The sequence below is a fragment of the Gymnoscopelus braueri genome, assembly GCF_963280865.1.
Source record: "Gymnoscopelus braueri genome assembly, chromosome: 11".
NCBI classification, from domain to species: Eukaryota; Metazoa; Chordata; class Actinopteri; order Myctophiformes; family Myctophidae; genus Gymnoscopelus; species Gymnoscopelus braueri.
This window is the reverse complement of record NC_137613.1, coordinates 3,098,746-3,113,521: the sequence shown is the minus strand read 5'-3', so window position 1 is coordinate 3,113,521 and position 14,776 is coordinate 3,098,746. Positions and strand designations below refer to the sequence as shown.

At 38.9% G+C, this 14,776-nt stretch overlaps 2 protein-coding genes and 1 long non-coding RNA gene across 3 annotated transcripts in view; all 3 read right to left on the bottom strand.

The window, feature by feature from the left end:
• Nucleotides 1–14,776, bottom strand: part of LOC308094999 (NACHT, LRR and PYD domains-containing protein 12-like) — a 518,863-nt gene that overhangs the window by 394,346 nt on the left and 109,741 nt on the right. The window lies entirely within an intron of this gene.
• LOC308095041 (uncharacterized protein) lies at nucleotides 3,495–14,642 on the bottom strand. The gene is made up of 9 exons (XM_080441960.1): nucleotides 14,233–14,642; nucleotides 9,409–9,471; nucleotides 7,477–7,588; nucleotides 7,122–7,219; nucleotides 5,477–5,536; nucleotides 5,021–5,089; nucleotides 4,828–4,886; nucleotides 4,475–4,649; nucleotides 3,495–3,957 (listed from the first exon to the last, which is right to left on the bottom strand). Exons 3-8 carry the CDS (start codon nucleotides 7,539–7,541, stop codon nucleotides 4,554–4,556), a joined length of 447 nt encoding a protein of 148 aa, XP_080298086.1. The 5' UTR covers nucleotides 7,542–7,588; nucleotides 9,409–9,471; nucleotides 14,233–14,642; the 3' UTR covers nucleotides 3,495–3,957; nucleotides 4,475–4,553.
• LOC308095051 lies at nucleotides 6,438–6,863 on the bottom strand. Its single transcript, XR_013934023.1, has 3 exons — nucleotides 6,846–6,863; nucleotides 6,690–6,749; nucleotides 6,438–6,587 (listed from the first exon to the last, which is right to left on the bottom strand). It is a non-coding gene; the product is annotated as an uncharacterized lncRNA (long non-coding RNA).

Here is a 14,776-nt window from a genome sequence, read left to right as displayed (position 1 = left end):
CTGTAATAATCTTTATGCTTTGATCCGACGAGGCAAAACAAAATGGAGTCCAGACGGTTCAGTTGACTGTGAATCAACACACTGACAGTTCTTGGGCACAGACATGAAAAATTACACCCTTATCTGACAGGGCAGGTACTTTGACCTGCAATCAACCGCGCACACACACACACACACACACAGGTATTGTCACGCAAGCATGTAGGAGCTCGCCAATCAGAGGCAGTAACGTAGGACGCGCAGCTTGTCAGTCACAACGCGGGGAGGCGGGACATGGGAAGTGGAGAAGAGTGTAAGAGAGGAGCTTAAGTTTTACTAAATTATAAAAAATGTTAAACGGCATCGCCGATCCGTGCGGATTAATGCAGCTTTCTGCGACCTACTACTGCAGTTCTGGGTACCTTTGAGAAATCTCTGCAACTTCTAAGCGACGAGATATTTGCCCGAGACCAGACAGTGGTAGCCACGAGTACGAGAGAGAGTGGTTTGCGCGTCAAGGGACCCTGGATACCGCCTTCCCAAATACAAAAAAAGGTAAACAGGGTCCCGAAAGGGGCTAGCCTGAAGGCTTATCTGGGCGTTTCTTGCTCGTCCACCAAATGGACTCGCCTATCAGCGTCCTCGCTCATTGTTCTGTGATTGACAGCGGAGGTAGGCCAATCAGGTGGAACCCGAGTGAACCCGAATGGAGCCGAGTGCAGCCGTCAAAAATGGATCTTTTGAAAATAGCCGATCGACAAGCTCACAATGCGTCGCGATGCGATGCGTTGTGAGCTTGTCGATCGGCTATTTGGCTATTTTCAAATAGCCAAAGTTTAAATAGGGCTAAAGTTAAGTTTGAGTTCAAAATGTTCGCTTTATAATATATATTCAAAGATTTGCACAAAATGTTCATTTTCCAAAAATAGCAGATCTACAAGCACACACACACACACACACACACACACACACACACACACACACACACACACACACACACACACACACACACACACACACACACACACACACACACACACACACACACACACACACACACACACACACACACACACACACACACACCTCTCTTACCATGCAGATGAGGTAGACCCTCAGGAACACCTGTGGACTGCAGTGACCTGGTTCTAGGTTTGTGTCTGTAAACCTCTCCTGCTCCACTGGCCAGGATCAGAAAGCCTCCGATGATGGCCAGAGCTCTGGAGTACATGAGCACCTGATGAAGAGACAGGAGAGGAATGACCAGTTATATAGAGACAGGAGAGGAATGACCAGTTATATAGAGACAGGAGAGGAATGACCAGTTATATAAAGACAGGAGAGGAATGACCAGTTATAGAGACAGGAGAGGAATGACCAGTTATAGAGACAGGAGAGGAATGACCAGTTATATAGAGACAGGAGAGGAATGACCAGTTATAGAGACAGGAGAGGAATGACCAGTTATATAGAGACATGAGAGGAATGACCAGTTATAGAGACAGGAGAGGAATGACCAGTTATAGAGACAGGAGAGGAATGACCAGTTATATAGAGACAGGAGAGGAATGACCAGTTATAGAGACAGGAGAGGAATGACCAGTTATACAGAGACAGGAGAGGAATGACCAGTTATATAGAGACATGAGAGGAATGACCAGTTATAGAGACAGGAGAGGAATGACCAGTTATAGAGACAGGAGAGGAATGACCAGTTATATAGAGACAGGAGAGGAATGACCAGTTATAGAGACAGGAGAGGAATGACCAGTTATATAGAGACAGGAGAGGAATGACCAGTTATAGAGACAGGAGAGGAATGACCAGTTATATAGAGACAGGAGAGGAATGACCAGTTATAGAGACAGGAGAGGAATGACCAGTTATAGAGACAGGAGAGGAATGACCAGTTATAGAGACAGGAGAGGAATGACCAGTTATACAGAGACAGGAGAGGAATGACCAGTTATAGAGACAGGAGAGGAATGACCAGTTATAGAGACAGGAGAGGAATGACCAGTTATATAGAGACAGGAGAGGAATGACCAGTTATAAATATGAGAACCGGTGACACCACCAGATGAAATGCATGTAAAGAAAAAGAAATAAAAAGAGCTTTGTGTAATAGACAGATGATGCATCACAAGCTCAGGTTAGCACATTTAACCAATAGAGTCCCCAGATGATTAGCTTAATGTGCAATATTGTTTTCAAGACACCGCCAAGATACATGTTAGTCGACTAAATCAACTGTAGATTTATTCGACTATAATCTTATATTTTGTCGACTAAAACTAGACAAAAACTCAAACATTTCAGATGACTAAATTATGACATTTTATTCAAAAGACTATGACTAAAACTAAATCTAAATCAACAGTGATGTGAATACAGTTTGTACATCACAGATCAACAGAACATGAAGAAAGGATGAATAAGCTGTGTTGCAGCAGCTTGATAAAGAACCATCACAGCTCTCCTTCAGTGTTTACTGACTGACCTGTAATCAAAGTTTACAATAACACTGTGATTCTCAAAGTGGGGTCCGGGGGTCCTTGAGGGGGTTCCACAGGGTCCCCCAAAATGTGTTAATATAGCATCAAAATCAGTTTAGCCACTTCAGACCTACATACATCAACTATTTGAAAATAGCAGATCTACAAGATCAGCAATTGGCATGATCTGTAGATCTTTTAGAAAGTTTTTCAAAACCTTTTCAGGTGGGTGTCTGCGGCCAAATAAACAGTATATGATTGATTGATTTGTCTTTGTTAAAGTGTCATGCTTCCAAGGAAGCCCCGCCCATATGGACTTACAGGACACTTTTACATTTCATTTGACATGAACAATGAACCGTCATGATAATTCACAAACAATGAGCCAAACTAATAACCAACTAAAACACTCAGGAGCTCAAGCTTCACACTGTATCTATAATACATTGTATTCATTTGAGGGTCCTTGACATGAAAACGTTTTACAACCACTGCTGTAACACACATGATAAACACATCTCTGTCTGTGTCTATCAGTCCAAAGCCTAAACTCTGTTTACATATATAGTACCGAGTTTGAATCCAACTCCTACAATATATCACATCTAAATGGGAATCTACATTTAAATCTTACATTGAGATATTCAACTTTTCTAAGCATACCGTAACACATTAAGAAAGTGAATGTTTTTCACCAATGACTTTTCTGCTTATAGGTCTACATCTTAACAGACCATTAACTAATGCAACATCAATACTGTACTGAATGAAGTGGTCCAAACTTGTAAACACACACTACACCATGTATTGTTGGCAGACCATGGTTATTAGCTTGTTCAAAATTACCTTGCATTACCATATTTCCAAAATTGTATGAATACAAACTTAAAAATGACAGAAAACATGGTTTTAATATTCAAATGCATTTCAGAATGCAGGTAAATACTGTCCCTGGTCTTTCCAGGTACGATTCCAGGCCATGCCAGCAATGTGTCCCTGAGCAAGACTCTTAACCCGTTATTGTTCCCCGAACAGCGTAACATAGTCAATGCAGAGGACACATCATATGTGCAAATATATTATATATACTATACTATATTAAAGCCACACAAAATACCCCCATAAAAAAAGAGGGTGTTTAAGAACTATTAGTGCAACTCCAAACACTGCAACAAGAACAGCCTGAAGCTTCAAGTCTTATAATATCTGTGAATCTGTAAACATTTGACTCCTTTTTGACTGTAAGAACAACAGTCTATTGTCCATGAAAGAACAGTATTTTCCATGAGGCTGTAAACCTTGTACTGTATGCACAAGGAAAACACATTAGAGTGTGGCGGAGTACCCTAAGTTTGACTTGCGCTCGTTTCACTTGTGTTCTTTGGGATGCCTCCCTCGCGCTCTGGAGCAGAACGAAGACACTTCTTTACGGTTCCACTGAAGTCCTTGTGGGTCAGCTTGAGGTCGAACTGCCGAGCAGCAGCTGAAAGACAAGATTACAAAAATAAGAGTGAGGAAGAGAGAGAGAGAGTGTGTGTGTATGTCCCATACAACTTCCTGTTATATTAATAAGAAAATCACCCTCACTCTGTACAGTAACACAAGCTACAGTCAGCAGCCAGTTAGCTAATAGACTGGACTGGAAAGAGGAGCAAACGGCTAGCCTGGCTCTATCCAGGTAATAACATTCGCATTCGAGCACCTCTAAAGCTCACCAATTAGGTAGTTTTTTTGGTTTATTTCTTATAGCTTGCACTTTCACCATCACCTGATTCCAACCTAACCTTTTCTGTTAGATTAAGTTTTGTCATTTCATGCTTTATTCTTCAACAGGGGATTACAGAGAGACATGAAACAAGGGAAGACATGCAATACAGTGTTAGATTCAAACTCGGTACTATATGGCTCACAAAGAGCATAATTATGTTCTGAATCACCATCAGTCACGCCTCACTCCCTAAACTTAAGCTATTAAGTAGTTTGCAGGGGAGGAAACTCACCAAACATGCAGTCTTGTATTGCTGTTTCCTTGAATGGCTTCTTGCTGCTGCAACGCTTGTCTTTCTTTCCAGCCCAGTTTTACTGACAGGCCAAGGCGTTAGTCAGAGCAGTTGCCAGCATCCGTCTGATCAGGTTCTCTGAATTGGTGCCTCCTACCAGAGCCAGGCCAGCAATCTAAATCAGACGAGAGGAAAAAAATAGGCTTTTGTCAAACTGTTGATAAGTATTCAATCAAAGAGGGCAGATGAACAAAGAAGAGAGCAATGATCATCATCAGAATATAGAGATTTAACCTTTTCACACACACTCAGAAAATGTCTACAAATGTTAGATGATCGTCTTGTTCACTTACCATTGCAACCATGATCAGGCACTGACTGCATGGGATCAAACTGGGGGCACTAAAGAAGTCTAGAGGAGGGACAAACACATGCTGTAACATTTACACAAAAAACACGACTAATGCGATTTGATTTGTCTACAAAGATGTTACTTTACATTTTAGTAGTACATTGGGTTCATTAGTGAGGAATACAATGGCATACCATTTTGTGCACGTTGTGGGGGTCCAAGGGGGGTGTACTGCACCGAGCCGTATCCCATTCCCCATATCCCTGTAGAAACAAAATCATTAGTTATAATTCACTATTAGTTTGGGAGTAGCAACACAACCTGATGTTGCAGCATATTGTTGTCAACTACCACAGGATGTCTGAACACAAAATCTGAATTGTAAGTCATACTTATATGTCAAATAGTTTTTTTGGGGGCTTTTTATGCCTTTATTTGGACAGGACAGTAAGCTGACAGGAAATGGGGAGAGAGATGGGGGGGAGATATACAGCAAAGGTCGTCGGGAACGGGAGTCGAACCCACGGCACGCCATTATGTGGTATGCGCCTGGACCGCTAGGCCAGCGCTCGCCCGTCAAATAGTATTCATTGAGTTCTGTGTCCCCGTCTCTCTAAACGTTAGAGTAGTGAAACAGTAGGGTATCATACCAGTACTTGTACTTGCTCGCTGTGGGGCCTGGAGCTGGTGGTAACGGGCAGCACCACATCCTGACATCCCAGCTGAGACACACAGTAGGAAATGCACAAGGCAGTGAAGTTATTAGCATATGACACTATTGTAACCGCCCATGTAAGGAAATGATTGATTTCCTTTCAGCTGATCCCTAGATGTAATGCATTGCTCTGACCCAGGGATAAAATAAAGGGATGAAAGCTAAAGGCACCGTCCTAATTTACACTTTCATCAGAAACGTCATAAAGATAATGTGATAAAACACACATGACACAACACAGATGTTTAAACATATATATATACAGTGGTGGAAAGTAACTAAGTACATTTACTTAATTACTGTACTTAAGTACAATTTTGAGGTATTTGTACTTTACTTGAGTATTTCCAATTTCCAATACTTTTACTTCTACTCCACTACATCTCAGAGGCAAATATTGTACTTTTACTCCACTACATTTACTTGAAAACTTGAGTTACTAGTTACTTTTCAGATATAAATTATGATATAATGAACATACACTAACCACTTTAAACCTATTTTGTACCTAGGCTATTTGAAAATAGCAGATCTACAAGCTCACAACGCGTCGCATCGCGACGCGTTGTGAGCTCGTAGATCGGCTATTTTCAAATATTTAGTACTTTTACTTTTGGTACTTTAAGTACATTTTGATGCCAATACTTTTGAACTTTTACTCAAGTAAATTTTTAATTCTGGACTTTTACTTGTAACAGAGTATTTTTTATATTGCAGTATTGGTACTTTTACTTAAGTAAAGAATTTGAGTACTTTTTCCACCACTGTATATATACATACAGAATATTATGTTATGTGACTGCTGACTGTTTGATAACTCACCATTATGAACTTGCTCAGGTGGTGATTACAGGTAGTTGCCATAGGTGCCAGTAAGCAGATCTACAAAGGGCCAATGGAAAACAAGTTGTGACAAAATGTATACAGAGTGCTCCATCTAAAAGCATGGTGTTCTACTACACATATTTATTACTGTGACATAACATTCCTTGCAAGTTGTGAGGGTGGAGTTTTGTAGTGAGCTGGAGTTGATCTTGGTGTTATATCTGAAATGCAACACATTTTAATTTAGATAACATGTCTTCTGTTGCATGCATGATGCCAGCTCGCTCCTCACAAGAACAAACACACATGATGGGTTCACATACTGTTATTTGGATCAGGAGACAGCAAATTGTTTAAATAGCCGAAGCTGCCATTCAATGAATCTAAAAAGGTAAACCAGCCAGTGTGAGAATTGAAGATACTGCAAATTGTGTTTAAACAGTTATCCAGTTGATGTTTTAGCATTGATAGCAACATACCATTCATTTCCTGGTCTGTGTTGGTGTCTCTCCTATGACATAATTTAGTTGGCATAATGTCATTCACAATGCATTTATTTTGGGCTAAAACTATATAGGCTAACTGCAACCAATGCACAAGCCCGGTATTGTAATCAAAATGGTCCGTTTTTTGTTGGTACAAAGTCAGACATATGTAATTAGTTTTTAACTGTGTCACAGTGATCACAGGGCTTTATATTGTCCAGAGTTCCAAGAGTGCCTATATAAAATAAATGCATTGCATTGTGTCAATACCTGGGAAACCCACTTCAGGTGGTTTGGCAAACCGTCTTCTTTTAACATCGCCACTCGATTGGTCATCAGAGTCTGAGTGCTCATACTGGGGATTTGGCCTAAAGAATACAATATACAGAATGTAGTCACACTATGTTAATGAACCACGTCTACAGTCTGAATACATAGGACCACAATGGAAACAAGCCACCAGGCCTTTTTGTGTTATACTTTTAGCATTACTTTGCTGTGATTGGTGGGATCGCATGGTGATAGAAATAAGGAGAGAGGTACAGACTAACCCTAGACAGCAGGCCCTGTCAGGGCCACGCTGAGGGGAGAGAGAAAAGACAAAGAAAAGAGTGATCACTATTACCTGGATCTTCTTTTCTGCCGTAGTTCTCCTTCGTCCTCAGGTTCTATGTGGGAGGTTGGACACATTGTTGAGGTGTACTTGGTCTCTGGTCGCTTAGCTTCATCAAAGCTCTCTGGAAAGAGCACAGGGAAAATGACCATTAACATGACTGCAGTCCAGTGTGGAAGCAAAACATATAGAATACTTGGTTTAGTTGGTTACAAATGTAATTGTTCTGTAAATGAACCGTGACATCCCTATTCTGGTCATGTAGGTGAACATGCTTGAAAATAAGCAAACATTCTGCAAAAATAGCTGATCTACAAGCTCCTAATGTGTCACATTGTGAGCTTCCTAGATGTATACATACTGTATGTGTTGCACAGATTACTCACCACAGGTACTAATAGGGGGGGGGGGTGATATCGGTCATTGCACCTACTCCTACGGGCTGGGGGGGGGGGGGGGGCACCTGTCAGCGGGGAGTAGGACGAAGGCTCTACATCCTCCTGGTGGGGGCTCCTCACTGGCAGGTGAGTCAGTAGGATACGACAGCAGTGACAACACAGAGATGTGTGAGGAGAGGAATTAATTGGCTTAACGACTAAATTGGGGAGAAAAAGGGGTAAAAAAATTATTGGCTATTCTAAATTTATAGGGGGAAAAAACTGTAAAATAAGTGTACCGGTAGTCAGAGATGCTGGTAAACTCAAACATGACAAACGTGAAAGAACCTCTTTTACTATACCAACGTGATAGTACTCTTTTACTATACCAACATGATAGTACTCTTTTACTATACCAACGTGATAGTACTCTTTTACTATACCAACGTGATAGTACTCTTTTACTATACCAACATGATAGTACTCTTTAACTATACCAACATGATAGTACTCTTTAACTATACCAACGTGATAGTACTCTTTTACTATACCAACATGATAGTACTCTTTAACTATACCAACATGATAGTACTCTTTTACTATACCAACGTGATAGTACTCTTTTACTATACCAACGTGATAGTACTCTTTAACTATACCAACGTGATAGTACTCTTTAACTATACCAACGTGATAGTACTCTTTTACTATACCAACATGATAGTACTCTTTAACTATACCAACGTGATAGTACTCTATTAATATACCAACGTGATAGTACTCTATTACTATACCAACGTGATAGTACTCTTTTACTATACCAACGTGATAGTACTCTTTAACTATACCAACGTGATAGTACTCTTTAACTATACCAACGTGATAGTACTCTTTTACTATACCAACGTGATAGTACTCTTTAACTATACCAACGTGATAGTACTCTTTTACTATACCAACGTGATAGTACTCTTTTACTATACCAACGTGATAGTACTCTCCCCCTTCAGTTTTAGTGGTAGGCACATGTTTTTGCGTTCCAAGCAATGTTCTTCCATCTTTGGGAAGGGAGGGGTGAAATATCTTCAAGATGGACAGCAAAGAGGATAGTGCAACCAGAGAGACTGAATAGGATGTTGCCCAATATGTTAAACTTATCATGAGTAAATCTTCATTATGTTCATCACTGTCAGAGTCATTTTCAGATTCAATCTTGTCAGCCCCATCTATACTTTCAAAATGAAAATGTGGTGAAGCCTTTGAGGTTTTGGAGTTGATATTTTCACTCTGATCACTGATAATTAGTGGTCGGTTTATTGGCAAATCTGATGTAGTTGGTAAAGCATCTAGCAGGCACTCAGAAGAGGTTGTGACAGGAGTTGTGCTCTCTAAACAGTGAAGGATTGTATTTGCATTAGCAGCAGCAGTTAAATTATATTCAATGAGGATATCCTGCTCTGTCTCTCTCACTAATTTGTTGACTTTACGTCTTTTAGCCCAATAAGATGACATTATCTTAAGAGTGATGAGGTGCTGTAGTCACTGTACATAAATGGTGCCTAATTACTTGGCTGTAATGGACTGAGTCTTCCTTCTCCAATTCTGCTCGTCTGGAAAGTGGTACGTGATCCTGAAGATGGGAAAAGAAAAGAAAAGGTCCAAATTAATGTGCTGCAATATCACTGCAAATAATTGTTGCAATAAAACAAAATTCAGTACATACATCTTCTGTAGTGTTAAAAAAATAGATGAAGTGTCAGGGATTGTCATGAATTTAAAGGTAGTAAAACATCCTTGAAACCTGCACAGTCTAATGCAATGGTTCCCAAAACAGTGTGAGAGAATCCAGGTGTGCTTGTATCATGTATTTGACAAGGCAGCACACATTATGCAATATATAAAACTATTTATGAATTATTATTATCTATATCAGCACTAATTTCCCACTAGAGACACATTCTATATCCTAAAAAACAAAAACAAAAAAAGACTAGCTGTATTTTAAAGTCAATACCGCCCCCATCTGGCAGAGTCATGTTATACATTTGTCAAATATAGTATTTGTCAAAATACTTCCAAAATGTTAATGCAGTCCATGATCATAACACCAGAGGCAGCTCCACAAATCATGTTCAACCCAGATTTGGCTCAACTAAGGGAATGAACTCGTTCTCATGCTATTCATCAAAAATGTGGAATGCCCTACCAAAAGGAGTAAGGGACCAGTCGAAATTTACATAAGGGGGGGCATGGAGGAAAATAGGGGAGGGTCATGCCTTTCTAATTTTGGTCCAAGGGAGGGTCAGCTAATTTTACTTTGAATCCAAGGGAGGGTCATGCAATTTTGAATTGATAAAATAGTCCGTTTTTTTAGTACAGCAGAACAGTGGTCAATGACCCCTCTCCATTTCAAAGGATACAAAGAATTCAAATCAAGTAACACCTTGTCTATTTAGAATCAATGACGGTCGTTAACAAGCCATCAACGCACAGCGAGTGTGAACGACCAGTCAAATCTATTCAGCGTCTTAACGATGGTGGTTGAACAATTAAGCAAAACTTCAACAGGCGTTATTGGAGAGATGCATTATAAATAGGCCTACTATAACTGGATATTCATAATCATTTGAAGTAATTCTGTGCATGTGATTAATGTGGATCTATATGGACAGTTGTGTATAGATGCCTATAGCTCCACAAGTAAAACCAGAAGCATCAGGCCATAATTGATAGCCTAATTTGTTTTATGTAGGCAACATTGTAGTTGTAGTCACTGTAGTTGATAATTAAAAGGGCAGAGTGACAAAAGTTTTAAACTACTGGTTACCAAATATTCAACTTTCTTCAATCTGACCAGGATTCAATGGGTTTCCCACATGTAAGATGAGAACACTATCCATTCTGCTACCACTACTACAGATACACTGTGCATTTAGCAAGACTGACTACACTACAGCAATGTTCTAATCAATGTGGAAAGCAAAACATTGGACATATCAGTTTTAAATGTCATGTTGTATTTGATGGGGAGGGTTAGGGGTGTCAAGAATTTCACAATACGATACATGATGTTGGGCATGATATCGATATGATATATTATTAATGTTCTTTTCTCATGTATCATCAACATTGGCCATCATCTTATAAATAACGTTATAAAGCAAGTTAGAAACAATTACAAAGTGCTTTGTACACAAATAAATACATTTGTGCAAGCTTAATGGAGAAGTGAAGTTCTCACTAACTATAAACCCATTGTTTCAGAGGACAGATAGACACTAATATAACAAATATAATATAATATAAGACTGCATAACTATAAATTCCACAAACCTCATATTTTTGTCATCTGGACTTTACCAACCAAGTGCAGCCTAGTTATTTCCAACAGCTAAAAAACATCTATAATACCAGATACAGTATAATACAATCTTAGATTAGATGTAGGCCTATTTGAGAGTGCAGATGCATGTCACATTAACGAGCGTCAACGAGCATCAGCTGACACACAACACCTCCCCTCTGCAGTGCTTTAAACTGAAAGTGACTGACTGGAGTCTGTTTCATTTCTCTCCAAAATACCTTGAATATGATGGAGGACATGATTAATAATTACTATGATTATGATAAGCTTTACATTTCATATCATACAGTAAAAACTCCTAACTTTCACCAGCAAAAAAAAAGAAAGTGTTTTTTTTGTATTAAAAAAACAATTAAATATTACGATACAGTATGACATCATGACAATACCTATCATCACATTTTAATACCACGATAGGCTATATCGTGACACAATATATCGTGACACTTCTAGGCGGGGAGGGTTACTCTTTTTTTTGTCATCACTTGGGGAGGGTCATTGATTTTTTTTTTTGTCAAAGGGAGGGTCATGGCATTTTAGATCAGGGCACATACATTTCCTCCATGCCCCCCCTTATGTAAATTTCGACTGGTCCCTAAAGGAGTGTAAAACCCTACTCACTTTCAAAACTGCCCTAAAGATACACCTTCAGGAGGCTGCAATTCGAAAATGGCCCCTGTCTAAGTCTTAACCTACCCCCCCTACCCCCCCCCCCCCTCCTTCATTTTCCTCTTTTGTATATATATATACATTTTATTCCTCTCTTCATACCAGTAACCTGAAAGCTGATTGTATGACATTCTGTATAGTAGTGTGTATATCTGTCTGCCACTTATATGACATCATGATTTGTGTGCATGGGGATCTCATCTTAAACAAGCTTAGTGCTTAATGAGAGTTCCAGTTTAGTAGACCTTGTATTGTGAATTTGTACTTCCATGTACTGTTATGTACTGTCAGTATTATTCTCATGTCTTTCTAAATAAACTACATCAATCAATCAATCACATGTGTGCCTTGACACAAAATCTTGTTAAACCACATGGTTTAATGTAAGCCAATACATTAGCCCTACAACACAAACTTATTCATTTTTTTTTATTTTTTTATTTAACCTTTATTTAACCAGTAAAAACACGTTGAGACACAGTCTCTTTTTCAAGTGTGAACTGGCCAAGATACAGCGTTAAAATTACACAGTCTAAGCTTACTATCAGAAGGCCTATTGCAATACATCAGCTGGTACTGTAATACTTGGTTTGTGGTCATTTAGAAAACAGTGTCAACATCAGACCGGGAAAACTAATCTGTGTCATTTTAGATTTATTTGGCTATTGAAAAATAGCAGATATACAAGCTCATAGCGCATCTGCTATTTATTTTTTTAATCGTGAAAATGTAAGCACATCTTTCAATATATATTTCTAAAAGCAAAAATGTTTAACTCAAATCCTTGCTTCTGGGGGGGGGGGGGGGGCTGAAACAAAATATATACATCAGCCGTTCTAAAACTTTTTCATGTCAAGGACCCCCAAAATGATTTGTGTGGCCACGGTCCCCCATCTAAAAAAAAATGTTCTAGGGACCCCCAGAAGCAAAGTTGTTCGCTTTCAAAAATATATATATTCAAAGATTTGCCCAACTGTTCATGATTTTTCAAAAAAATAGCAGATCTACAAGCTCATTTAATAACAAGGTGAAATGAGCTGAAATAACATTGCATAATTGTAATTTGGATCAACATCAAGGTGAGTTTATTATTAATCTTAACTACATAAAATACCAGCGTAAACGAACGTCTAACTTTAATAAAATAAACGGGACCAATGCAGCCCAGTGGAATAGCCCTGAAACATGACCGTCATATCATGACAGTCATGGATGAACTTCAACCTGGTGTTTGCACTTTCTCCATTTATCTCTTGTATATCTACATAAACGTTCAGATTTCAAATATAAAGTGTTTACCTCATGGCCACGGATATTACAATTATATACGGGCCCTCAGAAGTACCCATATCTTCCGTCTTGTTCAATAAAAAGCATTTTAATCCGATAGGTGTCAATTTTTCTCCGTATTTTCTCCATATGCTTTCAACTACGCGTGTATTGCACTCCGATACATTATAACTCTATGTGAAAATGGCCACCAATCGGATTAAAATGCTTTTTAATGAACAATACGGAACATGCGGGTACTTCTGAGGACCCGTACATAATTATAACATCTGTGGCCATGAGGTCAGCACTTTATATTTGAAATCTTAACGTTTATTATAGATCTATAATAATATTAAATAATGTATTGTTCTAGGTCTGGGGAACAGACCCAGAACCCTTACGGTTCCACTTGTACACTCTCAGAGTTAAATTAATAAAAGGAGACACTGACGAATCTTCATAAATATTTAGCTTGAATAGCAGTGGTGGAAAAAGTACTCAAATGCTTTACTTAAGTAAAAATACCAATAGGCCTACTGCAATATAGAAATACTTTGTTACAAGTAAAAGTCCAGAATTCAAAATTTACTTGAGTAAAAGTACAAAAGTATTGGCATCAAAATGTACTTAAAGTACCAAAGTAAAAGCACTAAAATATTAGAAAATAGCAGATCTACAAGCTCACAACTCACAAGCTTGTAGATCTGCTATTTTTAAATAGTCTAGGTATAAAATAGGGCTGAAGTGGTTAATGTATGTTTTATGATAACATAATTTATATCTGAAAAGTAACTAGTAACTTAAGTTTTCAAATAGTTGTAGTGGAGTAAAAGTACAATATTTGCCTCTGAGATGTAATGGAGTAGAAGTAAAAGTATTGGAAATTGGAAATACTCAAGTCAAGTACAAATACCTCAACAGTGTACTTAATTACACTTTGTTACAAGTTGATACATTACATTTCAACTTGTAACATCCGTGGCTCAGGGGGTCAGCACTTTATATTTGAAATCTGAACGTTTATGTACATGTGAGAGTTCCATGACGCTTGTGACAGAGAGCGTCATGGTAACCATGGATACGTACTTGCCGGCTGCCGGTGGCTCCTCCTCCAACAGCGTCATCACTCGTGACGTCGTCAAAGCATCCAACGCCGCCACTATGGAAGTGTTTGGTTACATTCTGCGTTATTCCTCTCATGAGCGTGTTTTATCCTCTATGGTTTTATCATGTTCCTTTATTATCATGTTCCTTTACACACAGTCACCAACATGGAGGATGAAACAGGAGACGTAGGCAAGTCGAGGTAGTTTACTATAACTTCACAGTGAGCACTAGTATCCATACTGTACATAGATATATATCTATACATGCAGTCAGCCATAACAACAACAAACTTCACCCGGAACCGGAAGTCACTATATCCCTTAACCCCCGCTCTTAAAGGGACAAGCCCTCTTTGGTGAATGTCTCTAGAGATGACTTTCCATGTTGGGTCACCAGGCAGTCACCACAGTACTTAAGTAAATTCAATTCAATTCAATTCAATTTTATTAAAGTGTCAAATCACAACAAGTTGTCTCAAGACAACTAAATGTACTTAGTTACTTTACACCACTGCTTGTTAGTT

Bases quoted from the DNA above. Each gene is read 5' to 3' on its own strand.
- LOC308095041 (XM_080441960.1), bottom strand. From the start codon at position 7,541: ATGTGTCCAACCTCCCACATAGAACCTGAGGACGAAGGAGAACTACGG. The intron at 5,537-7,121 runs GTATTGACACAA...CTGGGATGTCAG, and splicing joins ACCTGAAGTGGGTTTCCCAG to GATGTGGTGCTGCCCGTTAC. The intron at 5,090-5,476 runs GTATGATACCCT...TTGTTTCTACAG, and splicing joins GCGAGCAAGTACAAGTACTG to GGATATGGGGAATGGGATAC.